Source organism: Haemorhous mexicanus, chromosome 15 (assembly GCF_027477595.1).
Source record: "Haemorhous mexicanus isolate bHaeMex1 chromosome 15, bHaeMex1.pri, whole genome shotgun sequence".
NCBI classification, from domain to species: domain Eukaryota; kingdom Metazoa; phylum Chordata; class Aves; order Passeriformes; family Fringillidae; genus Haemorhous; species Haemorhous mexicanus.
Genome location: NC_082355.1, coordinates 11610540 through 11624746, shown reverse-complemented (window position 1 = coordinate 11624746; position 14207 = coordinate 11610540). Strand labels below are relative to the sequence as shown.

Sequence of the window (14207 nt, the reverse complement as noted above, 5' to 3'; positions counted from 1 at the left end):
AAGAGGTTTGGCAGTGAAACAGCCTGGCTCTGTGAGAACAGAAACCTCCACTGGTGAGCAGGGAGAGTGGCTCTGTAAAACCAGCCACGGAACGAAAAGCTGAAAAATGGGGTGGGGGCCGAGGGTGTTTTGATTTTAAAAATGCTTAAACGTTCTTTAACTTAGTTGTTTGGGTTTTTTTTTTTTTTTCCTATTGAATACATAAATTAGAAATTTATCACCCACACAATCTTGTCTGTTTCAGCAGGAAAAGTATGTTTCCTCACTCTGCGTAATTCCAATTCTTACAAATGAGAAAAGGTAGCGAAAACGACTTGACGAATTGCCCCCAGCCCCCTAAAGGATGGCTATTTTGTTTCTGGGAGGAAAACCCGAGCAGCTACTTACTTGAGTCGAAAGGCACACAGCGGGGCGGTTTGAGGCAGTGGCAGGGAGGGACAGGGGCCCGATTTGTTCCCCCCCGGGAGCAGTGCCAGGGTGCCGCTGGCAGGACGAGCCGGGCCGGGCGGCGGGGGAGGCCGGGGGCCGCCCTGGCCCCGCTCCAGCGGCAGGTGGATGCTGCGGGGCTTCCCCGCTCCCGAGCGCTCCGGCCAGGGTAGCTGTCGCTCTGTATTAAATGGCTGCCTGCTTTTCGGGGCTGCCGACTGCTTCGCGGCGTGGCTGTTTATTTTTTTTTTAGCAGCTCCGCCGTCTCTCGGAGGCAGCTCCCCCCCTCCATCCCTAGGTGAGGCTTCATCCTACCGCCTCGCCGTCGCCCCCACCTCAGCCCTTCCTCCCCTCTCCCTTCCCGGGGAACCGCCGCCGCCTCTTCTCCCCGAGCATCCCCCCCGGACTCGCACCCCTCCTGACTCCTGCTCCCGGGCCAGGGTGCGCCTCCATGTGGGCTGGGGCCGGCCCGGCCGTGCGAGGCGAATCGCGGCTTTCCCGGGGAGCAGGAGGCGGTGGCCGGTCCGGGCAGGAGCTCCGGAGTGCATCAGCCCGCGCCGGGGACCGCGCCGTGCCGGGGAGCGAGCGGCTCTCCAGCCCGCCTCGATCTTTGAGCAACACCTTCAGCCTTGTCCCTCCCCCACCACCCGCCGTTTTTCCTATTTTTTCCCCTTTCCTCCTCTGTTTTTTTTCTTAATCCTTTTTTTTTTTTTTTTTTTTTTTTTTTTTTTTTTTTTTTTTTTTTTTTCCCGCTCCTCTACTCTCCTGCAGCGAGTTAAATATTTCTTTTGTTAATTGACGCCCAAAGTGTTCCCAATCCCTTCCCCGCGCCGCCCGGGCCGACCGAGGACGTGTGCACGCCCAGATCCGCTCGGTGAAGCAGCACAGATCCGCGGGGCCGAGCGGGTATGTGAGTGAGGAGGAGGAGGAGGTGGTGTAAAAGGAGCGACGGGCGCAAAGCAGATTTGAGAGGAATAATTTAACTCCGGTGTTTGTTGTTTTTCATGGGTTTGTTTTTTCCCTTCTCTCTCCTTTCTATCTCGTTTTCTGCTCAGGATTTAAATGTCACTCAAAGCATCCCCAGATCAGCTTTCCTCTCGTCTCCGGTTTCTTCCGAGGCATTAATTGGATCACACGCTGCATTTTGAAGAGCCTGGGTGTTTTACCCGCTAAGGTAAGTGGGCTTATGCACCTACGTGGGGTCTGGATGGTCACTGAAAGCTTTTCAGGGTGGTGTTTTTCTTCCCCTTGGCCACCCTCCCCCCGCTCCGTGGCCAGGTTCCGTTCTACCTGAAGAACTCGCATCCCTGGGTTAAACATCGGTCGATGTAGGGAAAATGCGCCGGGGGGCAGCGGGGTCCCCGCGCCGCCCCTCAGGCACCAGCCAGTGACCAGCGGGAGCCGGCGATCCCCTCAGTTCCCAGTGCCTCTGCTCCGGGAATAGCGCCTGGCATCACAGTAAGGAAAGAAACAGCCTAAACCCCTCTTACAAGAAACTATTCGTCATCATTTTTTTTTCCTCCGTGAGAAATATTGTAGGCGCTCATCTCCCTCCTCCCCCACCGCCCGCCCCCGTTGCCCGCGCCGGCTCCTTTGCCCGCACCTCTCCTCGCTTCAGGCGGTTCTTTCCAGGGACTAAAAAGTTAAGCTGCCCCCTCTCTCCCCCCACCTGCCCCCATACGTACGCAGTGCATTCTCCTTTTTAACTATTCTCCCCGTGCCTAATCCGAGTCCGTCCAGCCCCCCCAACGCTTAAACTAGGTTGCAAAGCCGCTGTACCTTGCAACTCCTGGAACTTCTCTTCTTGCTGTGATTTATATTCTATAATAACAAAAAGGACAACAAAAATATACTGGGTCCTCCTGTGGATTACTTTTTTTTCTTTTTTAAATAATGCATTTCCTTCTTCCCCTTTAATTTTTTTTTTCAAGGAAATTTGCTCCATCTCCAGCAGCAACCACTGCTCCTTTTGATGTTGTGGTACGCCGTGCGCATGCGCTTCACATTAGAATTACTGCACTGGCCAGAATAAGTTGGATCTCTTCTTCTCTTCACTGAAACCCTAAATCATATCAAAAGCTAAAGGGATGCTGAGAGTCCGGAAAAAGGGTTACTTTGGGATTTGGTCATTCCCTTTAATAATAGCTGCGGTGTGTGCACAGAGGTAAGTGATTAAGGTATCTCTTTTCCTTTACTTTGAATTGCAGTGCATGCTGCTGCTGAGAGAAATGTACAGCTGGGGGCTGAGAAATCAGAAATAATACAGTATTTTTCTTTCTTTTTTCTTTAGTGTCAATGACCCTAGTAATATGTCACTGGTGAAAGAGACCGTGGATAGACTGCTGAAGGGCTATGATATTCGCTTGAGGCCAGATTTTGGAGGTAATTTGACTGCTTTTGCATAAGAGAGGTTGCATATCCGGGCTGGGTGCGTTGTGTATGGGGGCGGTTTCAAACGTCTTGTGGGTGCTGTTGCTTTGGGGGGTGTGTGTTGCCATTTCCTGTAGCTGATCCAAAGTTAAGCCCATTGTTTCTCAATTTTCTTAGCAAAGGATGCTCCTAATGCCATCACTTAAATCACTTGTATATTGCTAATCGGTCCCTCATTGTGTGTGTGTGTGATGACACTTTACTAACCTGTAATTAAACCCTTGTTTAACTGGTTTTATCGAGATGCAAATCTCTCTTAAGTTCACCCAACGTTTGCTTCTTTCAGCCTAATGTGCCTATGATCACAGCTACTATTTTCGAGTACAAGACGTGCCGTTAACTGATACAAAAATGTTATTTAACCCCCTGCGCGCTCCTACTTCCAACTAGTTTGTTTATTTCGGACGTGTTCTCTGTGGGTGGCCCTTTCCCCCCCGCCCCCCCCATGCCTCCCCCGGGGCTCGGTGCTCGGCGTGCCCGGGCCGCGGGGCTGAGCGGCCGCGGAGGCCGGCGCAGGGGCGCGGAGCGGGCGCGGCGGTGCCGCACGTGTGCGGTGTTACATAAAGCACCGCCTCGGCCCGGGCAGCGTGCGGCCCCGCGGCCGCGCTGGGACCCCGCTGCGGAGGGCAAAGATGTGGGGAAGCGCTTCGTACCTCCCTCCCGACTTTCTGGTTGCGTTTAAACGACGTGCGCGGTGTGTTCGCCCTGCTAACTCTGGTAAGAACGAGTTAAGTTCTTCGAGATCACATTGCGGACCATCTTGTTGGTTTGCAGGTCCCCCAGTGGCTGTTGGCATGAACATAGACATTGCCAGTATAGATATGGTCTCGGAAGTCAATATGGTGAGTACTTCGGCTTCGGGGCTGCTCGCTCTCCGAGGGGGTGGCTGCCGCTTCCCCCGCCCCTGCCAAGGCGGAGCGGTGCCCGCGGGCGTGGGGGGGCCCGGCGCGGCCTCCTGCCCCGGGGAGGCGCCGGGGCGGGGCACACCGGCTGCTGGGGGGTCGGCGGCGGGTCGGGGGCGGCCTTCCCCCGCTGCCGGCGGCGGCTCCCGGGCGAGGAGCGGCGGCTCCGAGCGGGGTGCGCGGGGCCGCTCCTGCGGCAGCTCCGGGGGCGCGCCCGCCCTCAGCGCCTTCCAGCGAGCAACGGCGCCCCCTGCCGGCCACGCGCGCGCACCGCACCCGGGCCCCGCGCAGCCGCCGCGCCTCGGACTCAGCCCCTGCCCGATGCCCTCCTTGTGTGCCTGGCTAAAAACAAAATCATAATCAGCGATTGCCGCTGTCTCTGAGCCCGGCACTGTCTATTAAAAACAACAAAAAAAGATTTTTCTTTCTGTGTGTGTTCAAAATTTACCTGTTTTTTTCCCTAGCCTGACATTAGTTTTGAATGGTGATGAAAGGGTCTATGATTTTGGAAGTTTAATTTTTCTGAGATGTTTGCCTCTCTTATTTAGAACTGACTGTCTTCAAATACTGAACTTGTTCAGAACGTAGTAATTTGACGTGTTTCTTTCTCTGTTTCACTTACATCCCCTGGGAGACTAATGTGTGGAGAAAATTGGACAAGTCTGATTCATACTTTAGAGGAAGCTGTACTTGACTTAGATGAAACTTTATTAACATTAAGTTATTATTTGGGAATGTTTGGGGTCAAGTTTTGAACTTTTTGTCTTAATTTGCATGTTGACTGGTTGAGCATGTGGAATTTGGCCTAGCACTCATAAGGGCTTATAATGAACATCCAAAGACACTAAAACATAGTACAAAAGTGATGCAAAATAAATGTGATTTTGTCAAGTATTTGTGATGCAAGTTTGTTCTTTGAAGCAAACTTTCCATTATTGTTGAAGAGGTTTCAAGTAAGCGTCTTTCTAAATACAGGTGTGATTTTAGGGCTATTGCTGTAGCTGTAACCATGCTTTTGAAAATAACACTTGGAAGTTACCAGTTGTTTTAATTTCCTTTTACTACTGAAATATTTAGTTCCTCAGGGTCATGCTTGGGTTCTCAGAGATGTTGCACTGGATGAATTGGCAAACATTTGCTCTCAAACAGAATGACTTGTGTGATGTACAGGAGTTTTTTTCTTAATGCAAAATAAAGCCCTTGGCCTAATTGGAGAGTAACATTGCAGGTGATTTTACTGTGAGACAGGGAGGTGTTGGTGACCGAGTGCTTGATACTGGTCTTTTTCAAGATTCCAGGGAACCTGAATAATTTCACCCTCTTAAACATTACTTCTGGGAAATTTCTAAGCTTCTAAAAGGGCTCCCAAACTTTGTATCACTAAACTTGTTATCTAGTGTTCTACCTCCAGGAGCTTTAAGAGCAGAGGAAGGAAAGTACATTGTGTTTGAAACCACTTGCTTTTCATTAAGAGAACTGTGGGTGGGAGGAAGGGTGACATAGAGTTATTTCTTAGCCAGCCCTGAGCAATGAGGGAGGCAGGAGGCTTCCTTGTTGGGGCTGCAATCTACCAGGGCAGTGTTTTATCCTCCCATCCCTTCAGAACTAGAAAGTTCATGTGAAAAAATTGTTAAAAATCTTCTGATTCGTTTTCTTTGTTTCTTTAAATGGTTTCTAGACTTCTGGTCTCCAATTAAAGGTGATAGCTTATCAGAATACTGTGATCTGATCTTTACAGCCTAACTATATAAGGCAGTATTATTTTTAGTATTCTGTAGTCAGTTTGTGTTTCTATAATGAAATGTTTGACCTTTCTGAAAAAAAGTCTTTTCAGACTATCTGCAGAACTCAGAGGAGGAACTGTATATACAATTTTGTCCTACTAATTTGCCTAAAGCATTTAAACTCTGGGTTTATTTTACTCTAGGAAGCCACCTATTTCTTAAACCCAGGCCATCATGTTACATAATGGGTTTTTTTTTTATTTGCAGTTTCAAAAGAGATACCAAACCAAGATTATAATCTGCTTAATTGCAAAATGTAACACTTGATTTTACAATGGTGTGTATAACGTAGCAAGTCCCAATATACCCTGAGTATAACCTGAAATGAATGAGGAGAGAGACATAAAAAGAAACAACAAAATACTTAGTATGCAAGGCCTTGGCCTTTTTGTTTGCACATTTACCCGAATTTGGAGTAGAAACCAGGAGGAATACCATGGAATGCCAGCTGATGCAAAGCCTTCTGAGATAACAAGAGACACAGAAAGAGCCTTTTGGATTTATGGACCTGTTTTTTAGAAGCCTGGCCTTTTTATAACTTCGTTTGTAGTCATGGCAAACACTACTGACTTTATCTAAAGGCAGATCATTGCATGGACTCATGGACTAGCATTATTGGGCTCAAACTTATGCCTTGGGAGAAATGCTAAATAATCATAGTTGTTCAGCTTGAGATAATTTTTATTAATTTTCATGTTTATTTGTTTTAAAATTACATTTCGTTCTCAGTCTTGGTATATTGCAACTACCATGTCAACTTGTGCCACCCTGCAGGGAGAATGTTTATGTCACTCCAGTGTCATGGAGTAAATCATGAAGTTTTCACTGTGTTGAACAGGATAATTTAGACTTGCTTTGATAGAAAGTACAAATATGTTAAGGTTATTCAAGAATATTATTGTTGACTTTGAATTCTTAAAGAGGTGATGAGCACTTGCATCATAAAGAATTCAGAGTGTGTTGGGCTTTACAGGTGCCTTATAATTATTTCTTTTATGCAGCAGAGCTGAAGCTGTAAGCTGTTTACCTTGGGCAGTCAGAAACTTGAACTACCATTTGTCTGAGTTTACAGAAATGGTACTTGAAAACAATTTGTTCCAGCTCTGAAGAACACACTCAATGCACATGAGAAAAGTGAGAACTTCAAGTGTTTGTGGTTATCAACAAATATCATGACTACGTGGACTAACTTCTTTGTGTTGTGCAAAGAAAAATCTACAGCAGGCATTTTATGTGATGCAGGAATGATAATGGCTAATTCCACATGTCATCAGGACCTGCAATATTGTTGAGCGTATCCTTTATTGTAGTTATATTATAGATTTTCTTAGGGATTCTCTTATTCAGGTAACAATGGAGAGCAAAGATGGAGATCTGTCAAGGCTACTTCAATGGTTTTCCTGGGCTAATGAATTTGATGTTATGTAAGATTAGCTATGGTGCAGTGAGTCTAATGCAATGTTCACATTTCCACATTTTCCTCTCAGTTAATTTTTGGAATAGATCCCTTGAAAACGTAGCGATGAAGACGATTCTCCATTCTACTTTTCTCCCTTTTTCTCCCAACTATTCCCTCACAAACTCTTTGAAAAATTGTTACAGGTTCATTAGAAAGTACAGAAATAAATTTTCTTCCCTAGAGACCCCTGAAGATTCTGCAGAACGTGTTGTGCATTTGATCTATCTAGATAAGACACGAGGATTTCTATGGATAATGTTGGTCATGTGTTAGTTTTCCATATCTTGGCTTATTCACTATTAAATAGGTCAACATTTCCTTCATTTTTTTTCCCCCTTGTTCTGTGGCTATTCTGGGATTCTAGTACAGAATGTCTTGAAAAGAGAGAGAAATACTCTGTGGCTACAGATTTTACTCAGGAAATATATGCTTGTTGAGGTGTTGGGTTGTATGTGTGTCCTGGGGTGGCTGTATGATCCAATATCACTATTGGCTATTTTTTTATCTAGATATAAGTATAATTAAATATAACTATTCACACTGTGGGTCATGGGGGCCTGCAGAGAGGAACCTGAAGTGTTTATTTAATTCCCAGTGTTTGCTTGCCTAGTGTGCAGGTTTTGGCACATGGAGTCAGTGGTGTGTGTGGAGTTAGGGATGATGTATTGGTTTGTCTTAGTAGGGCCATTACTGTTGATTGAGAGCATAATCCTTCCATCAAGTGGGAGTTGGAGAAACAAAGGAGCTGTTACCATCTATCAGGGAAAGGTTTATTTCTTAGTGTGTGCCAAGTTTTACATAGCAGAGCCTAATAGCTTCAAAGCTCTAAAGAAAGCTTTCTATTTTTTCTAATGTTGTATTTCACTTCTGTATTTGAGTTATGCCAAAGTTGCACAAAACAATAGGTATAATTCTCATAGATCAGAATATTCTCAGAAACATGCAGGCAGGCATAGCTGTAATTTGCTGGTAGACCTCAGTAATTTGCTGGTAGACCTCAGATTTTGAGTTGCTCTTGATAATGGAAGCCCACTACTGGTTTACTTAAAATCTCTCCTTTTTCTTGAGGTATTTTCATTCAGAGACATTAACAAAGCTCAGGGTTTAGATTATTAAATAGGTTTAGATAATGAAAACAACAGGACCTGTGTTTCTGCCTCTCAAGTAGCAGCAATTGTCTTCATGTGTGTAAAGGGAATAGATGGCTTGTGATATAAAAACAAATGGGGATTAAGTGGTAAGAAAATAGGGTGGAGCTGTTCCAAACCCAAAACGTCATGGAAAAGTCTTGATAGAGAGAAAAGAAGAGAGGAAAAATTGTCCTATATACACTGGTGCAGAAAGAGATGAGGGAAAGGTCATGAAAATGGTTTCTGTCAGCAGTATCTTCTTTTTTTAAACCTTTCTAGTTGTTTATGTTGCTGCACATGCTCTACAGAGAGAAAAAAAAAAGGAGAGAACTGGGCTGAAAATGCATTGAAAATGAAATATTGGAATATTGAGAAGGTGCTGCTTTGCTAAATACCTCTGCTGCCAGAGACAGTTGGTTTTATTAGTTTCTCTGTGTCATAAATGCATGTGTTTCTTCACATAAAACTGCATTTCTCAGCAGACAGTTGGAATTGGGCTCTTGTCAAATTATTGTGCTTATGCATTACTGACTCATACTGAAGTGTGTCTACAGAGATTTCTTTGAATGCAGAGCAGGTGATGTACATCTTAGAAGTGAGAACTTCTTTTTACTAAAACCTTGTTTAACCTTTTCCTTCAGTTACTGTCTGGAATAACATTGCAGGACATTTTTGAACTGAACTAAATTATATTAGTGTGGATTTCCGGTTTTTGTTACTATATGTCTCTAATTCAGGCATTTTCCTTTCATATTTTAAAGTTATGTGAAAATAAAAAAGAGCTCCTATGTCCAAATGAAATATTTATTCTTGAGGACCAAAATGAGTCTTCCTATAGATACTGCGCATGTGGATTGAAGTCTTCATGCTGGTTTTGCTAGAATATGGGTAGCCAGAGCATGAAAAGATTCATCTAGAACATATATGGAGGAATATAGCAAGTTTGTAACTACTTTTACAAGATAGTTCACAAGTAATAAAATATTATCTACTATATTTATATATATTATATGTATCTATGTTCTACATCTATAGAAGGGTGATGTAATTCTCATTTTTTTTAAGGTCAATATAAATGGTTTGTTAATTGGATTGCACTTTCAGGATGCTACAGTGTTGCAGGACTTTAATCATTAAAAAAATCTTCTTGTTTGGTTGGTGGTGGTGATTTTTTCCAAGTGATCACTCCCTTCTACAGACCAGGGGACGGTGGTTAGAAATTTAAAGAGATTGCCTTGGAGGTGATTTGTACTACTGAATTAATAATCATTGTCATCTGGGGTGGGCTTTTTTTTTTTTTTTGTTTTGTTTTGGTTTTTTTTTTGTTTTTTCCTTTAAGAAAGCCTTGATCTATAAACATTGAAGTGTTTTGGCTCTTGCCACAGGAGAAAAGATAAATTTATCTTTAATGTGTTTTATGGGCAGTGTCTTGGTGCTAATGCGTGGGAATGAGCATGAAGTGCACTTGTTAGCTCCTGCTATAGGCTGCTTTATTTCATAACTCCTCTCTTGAAAATCACATAAAATCTTTATAGATGAGCTGTGTAGTAGAATAAAAGATTTTTATGTTGTACTCTACAAACTTGTTACAAGTTTAAGCTGTTCCAATGGTTGTATTTGTGCTCCTTAGTGACTCTAAAGTCTGTCAGTGCACCATGACTAAATCCTTATTATTCCTCCCTCCCTTTTTTATCCTCATACATCATGCAACCCTCTGCAAGGTTTATAATAGAAACTTTAGTATTCAATCATGTTGATGAACAGTCTTGTGTAGTAAATTTTTTTTTTTCCTGAAGTAATCCAGATTCTTAGTAGACTTCCAGTGGTTGATGCTGTAGTTCTCAGATAGTGCTTGTAAGAATTAAGTAGAATTAAGCAAGGTTCAGTCCCCTCATTTCAAAGGATGGTGCTCATCCACAAGGTCCTTTTTGTAAGTCCCCTTTTAAGACATGGAAGATGGCATCTTGTTTGTCTTTGGAGATGATAACTCCAGACATTTGACTATTTCTGAAGTTATTAAAACTGAAAACTTTGCTATTATGAGAGGATGCAATCTGTCTATACCTGTGTATAATTACATATGAATTGTAGGCATTAACAAATGTTGTCAATTGTGGGCTTGCACAAAGAAAGCCAGGACAGAATCGGCTTCTGTGCTCTACAGTAATTACCCTAACTGTGCTTCTACAGGGATTCCCACCCTGCTCCCATTTCTTGACAGAGATGCTGTGTACAGTGGATGGATAACAGCCAGGACAGCACAAGCCCTGGAGGAATAGTGACATAGGGGCATATTTACAGTTTCAGTCTTGCCTGACTGAAGGCCAGGAAAGTAGCACAGCTCTCACTTCACAGCATTTGCCTACAAAAATCTTTACATGCAAATTTTCTGGCTAAGTATTTTCAAATTAGTTGAACAATGCAAAGATCTTCCCAAGACTTGGAATCACACCAACTGTATGTGACATTCTTGTATGAGTTTTTCAAATAAGGGTGTAATTAATTCCCAATAAAAACTAGAAGTCCTGTTCTAAATAAGAATGAATTTAATATTCAGGAAATTGACATATATGCAATTGAATACAGAATATGTAGATAATATTCAGTGTAGTTTATCACAGGTCAGATAAAGCATTGAGAGTGTGACCTCTTCCCCTGTCCCCAAACTTAAAAGAACAGGGGGACTGTTCTATATTTCTATCTCGAGCTTCTTTTTGCATATCTCCATCAAAGTTAAGGCATATTAATTTTTATTCTCTGAGTACTGACAGAGGGATTCACTTCTTAGTTCTCAAGTAATAATTTTAACTGTGTGGGGAGACAAGCAACCCTTCTGAGAGATGCATTTTGTAACTCAAGTGTGTGCTATTACAGCAAATGTGTCACTTCTGAGTCTTTCCACTGATTTTTCCTGTAAACAAACCACTGATTCTTTGTGGTTGTGCTGAAAGACAAACTCAACTTTATAAATTTTGAACAAGTAGAAAAAAATTACACAAAGCTTGGCCTTGGACAGGAGCCGTATGTTAAATTACCCTAATGAAAGCCTTATTCAAAAAATTCAGCTATTTGAAGTGGAAAATGCTTGTTCCAGTGTCTGCTCTCCGGACTGTTTCTTCTTTCATGAACAGGGATTTCTGTTAACCAAACTACTCTGCAACAAAGGATTAAACCCTAGAATTTTCCTTCACAATTGGGTGTCCTTATTACTGCTTGTGACCGTCTCTTGCCATGGCCATGTTTTGCATCCCTTGCTGCAGGGCAGTCTGGCTGTAGGAACCTCTGCTCTAGATGGATTGGTAGCCCGTGCTGCTTGGGAGTGGGAGAGTTCAGGTGTCAGGGGACCAGAAAAACAGGGCTTGCATGTCATAAATTAACCCATGAAAGGCTGACAGCACATCCTTTGCCTTCTCTGTCACTGGAAGTGGTTTTGAACCAGAGTAGCCATGACTTTCTGTTAGGTTAGACATTACCTAAGCACAATGGTTTTGTCTGTATTTGCATGAGATTTAGGTATTATAACCTGCCTGAATGGGCTTCAGCAGGAACAACATGCCTGCTCACCTGGAGCAGCTCCTTCCTGAGTAGATGTGCAGTGTAGATCTTTGTCAACTGGGAAAGCTAAATCATCAAAATGGCAGAAACTTGTGAATGTAATATGTAGTAATAGGACACGGAATGAAACTGAAACTTTTAAGGTAAAAAGAAGTTTATTTGTTGACCTCGATATATACAGAATTCTAAAAGTGACTCTGGATTGGAAGATGAAATTGCTGCTTCTCTAACAACACTTGTCAAACTAACAGGTTTATCAAATTTCTCCTCCTCCAGAAAGGAATGCAAAAACAATCATTATTTACATAAAAGTGCGTGAGAAACTCCATTACAAAGATGCAAACATCAGAAGGCTTAGAAGAACTTAGAAGAACAGGGCGACTGTAATATTTTTCAGAGATTAGTCACCACTATTTCCTTGAACAGTTGGTTTGGGCAAAAGGCCCTAATTTGCAAAATGCTCTAAGTGTTGTTTATTTTTAGATACAACCCTTGGAGAGAAGTTGTTATTAGGTGTAGAGTAAAGTAAAGGTCATGCTAAGCCAAACTGAGATGAAAAAGTCCTCCAGAAATGCATATGGATATTCGTATATTTGGGATGGCTCAGACTGGTGACTTGTGATTTAGATTTCAGAGGTCTTTCTCATTCTACTTCTTTCATTACCTACAACTATGAAGTAGCCAGAAATTCCTATTGCTCTCATGGAACTGAAGGCATCTATTTCTCAGTGAGAACCAGCTATTAAAATGTAGTCATTAAGTACTGGAAAAGATATTGAAGCCTTTCTAAAAACCATTCACTACTATGGATGCAGAAGCCTTGGGAAAATCTGATCCTAATGTCTCTTGTAAATTGATTTAATTTTTTCCATGGAAGTTTGAATTGTTTTTTAATAATTGGAAGAGATTCTTTCTTCTTGACTGAATAAAATTAGTGTTCAGACTTTTAAAATTTTCTGTATAGACCTTTAAAAATGAATATTGTTAAAAAAAAGGAGGCACATTATTGCAACCACAGTGAAAGTAGTGAAACAGTGTTAATTGCTTTTGGTTAGTAAGGGTGAATGTGTTGTCATTTGCATAACAGTTATCACCCAATAGTCCAGAAATTGTTATGGTCCACTGTGTAATCCTTATTTGTTTCTTTTATAAGTGTATTTTTGACTTAATAGCCCTGCAGTTCCAAAGAACTTGTAGAGCATTGTGAGATTTTTTTTTTTTTCCCTTTCCAAAGGATTGGTGACCCAATAGACTGCTGGCTCTCTCAGGTGTGTCAGAATAAGAGTGTTAATCCATGTTTGACAAGATGTGCACCAAAGGAGCCATAACATTTAAGTGGAAAAAAGTAGTTTGAAGGTTCAGTAGATTGAATTAATAAATTTAAATAATTTAGGAGTGTGACTTATTAGGAAATGATTTATTCTTTTAGACAATATACAGGGAAGAAGGAAATAGGATTAAACAAACATGCATGTCTTTTTCACACAAAAAGGAACATTTTTCTACTAATTCTGTCATTTTTTTCTTTAATTATGTAGGTCCAGAAATGACCAAAGAAGCATTTTAATCAGCCTGAAATATTCCTTAAACTTAAGTGACTGTTCAATGTGTTTTACTGTCCAGTTGCTCTTTTTCACCGACATTTTGCATTGTGAGATACTTGTAGGGAGTCCATCCAGAATTTACAGTGCTACCATTTGTATCTTGTAGCAAAGGCTGCCTTAGGTTGCTCAAAATAAAATGCTCAACAATCACAATAAATAGGAAAATGAGGTAAAATTACTCTCTTTTCCTAATTTTGTCAGAAGCCTTTTCAAAGGTGTAGGAACATTTCCTGAATAATGCATAGCTGAGACCTTTCATATTGAGTTTCAGCTAAGAATATATTATTATAGCTGACATATAATTCCTCAAAAAATAGATTTGTAATGGAAATTCCAGGGGACTCTTAACTACAATCATTCCTGTTAGTGTAAATGCCTGGAAATAAATACTGTTTTTCATTAATCTACTATTATGTGACACAAGTGACCAGTTACAGAGAAATCTATAATCATCCTAGTTAGCCTGCTGCATTCAAATCTGCTGTTAAAAGTACCCACCTCTGTGCATAGGCTCTGCAGAATGCTTTTGTGAGCTCAGGTCCCATGTGAGCCTTGTTTGGAAGTCTTAAAATGTGTAAATGTGATGCTGATTTTTCCACAGAGGCTATTTCTGCATGGGTTTCACAGATTTGTGGGCATTTGAGTGACTTGAAATGCAATACAAGATTCTTATAATGCCTCATCCATAAGTGTAAATGGGACTGGGTAATAGTCTCCAAAAATGTTAAAATGTTGTCGTGCAATAAATAGGTGCTCTTCTGAAGTGAGTAGGTGTTATTGTTGGTTTTAATTGGCTGGAAAGTCATAATAAAACCTTGCTGGCAGTTTTGATTTAAGGATGTTTAAAACCCAGTTAGTCTAGTCATAGGAAGAGTACACTTTTTTTAGTCTTGGTCTTGAGTTTATGCTGTAACCAA

At 42.0% G+C, this 14207-nt stretch overlaps 1 protein-coding gene across 4 annotated transcripts in view; it reads left to right on the top strand.

Moving 5' to 3' along the window:
* The first annotated feature begins 1208 nt into the window (after window positions 1–1208).
* The window catches only part of GABRB2 (gamma-aminobutyric acid type A receptor subunit beta2), a 144428-nt gene continuing 131429 nt past the window's right edge, over window positions 1209–14207 (top strand). The window contains exons 1-5 of one of the 4 annotated variants that reach the window (XM_059859810.1): window positions 1209–1332; window positions 1482–1600; window positions 2358–2590; window positions 2717–2808; window positions 3631–3698. In XM_059859810.1, coding sequence (XP_059715793.1) covers window positions 2514–2590; window positions 2717–2808; window positions 3631–3698 — 237 coding nt within the window. In that variant the 5' untranslated portion in view covers window positions 1209–1332; window positions 1482–1600; window positions 2358–2513. The other 3 variants (XM_059859811.1, XM_059859809.1, XM_059859812.1) reach the window with 3 other exon arrangements.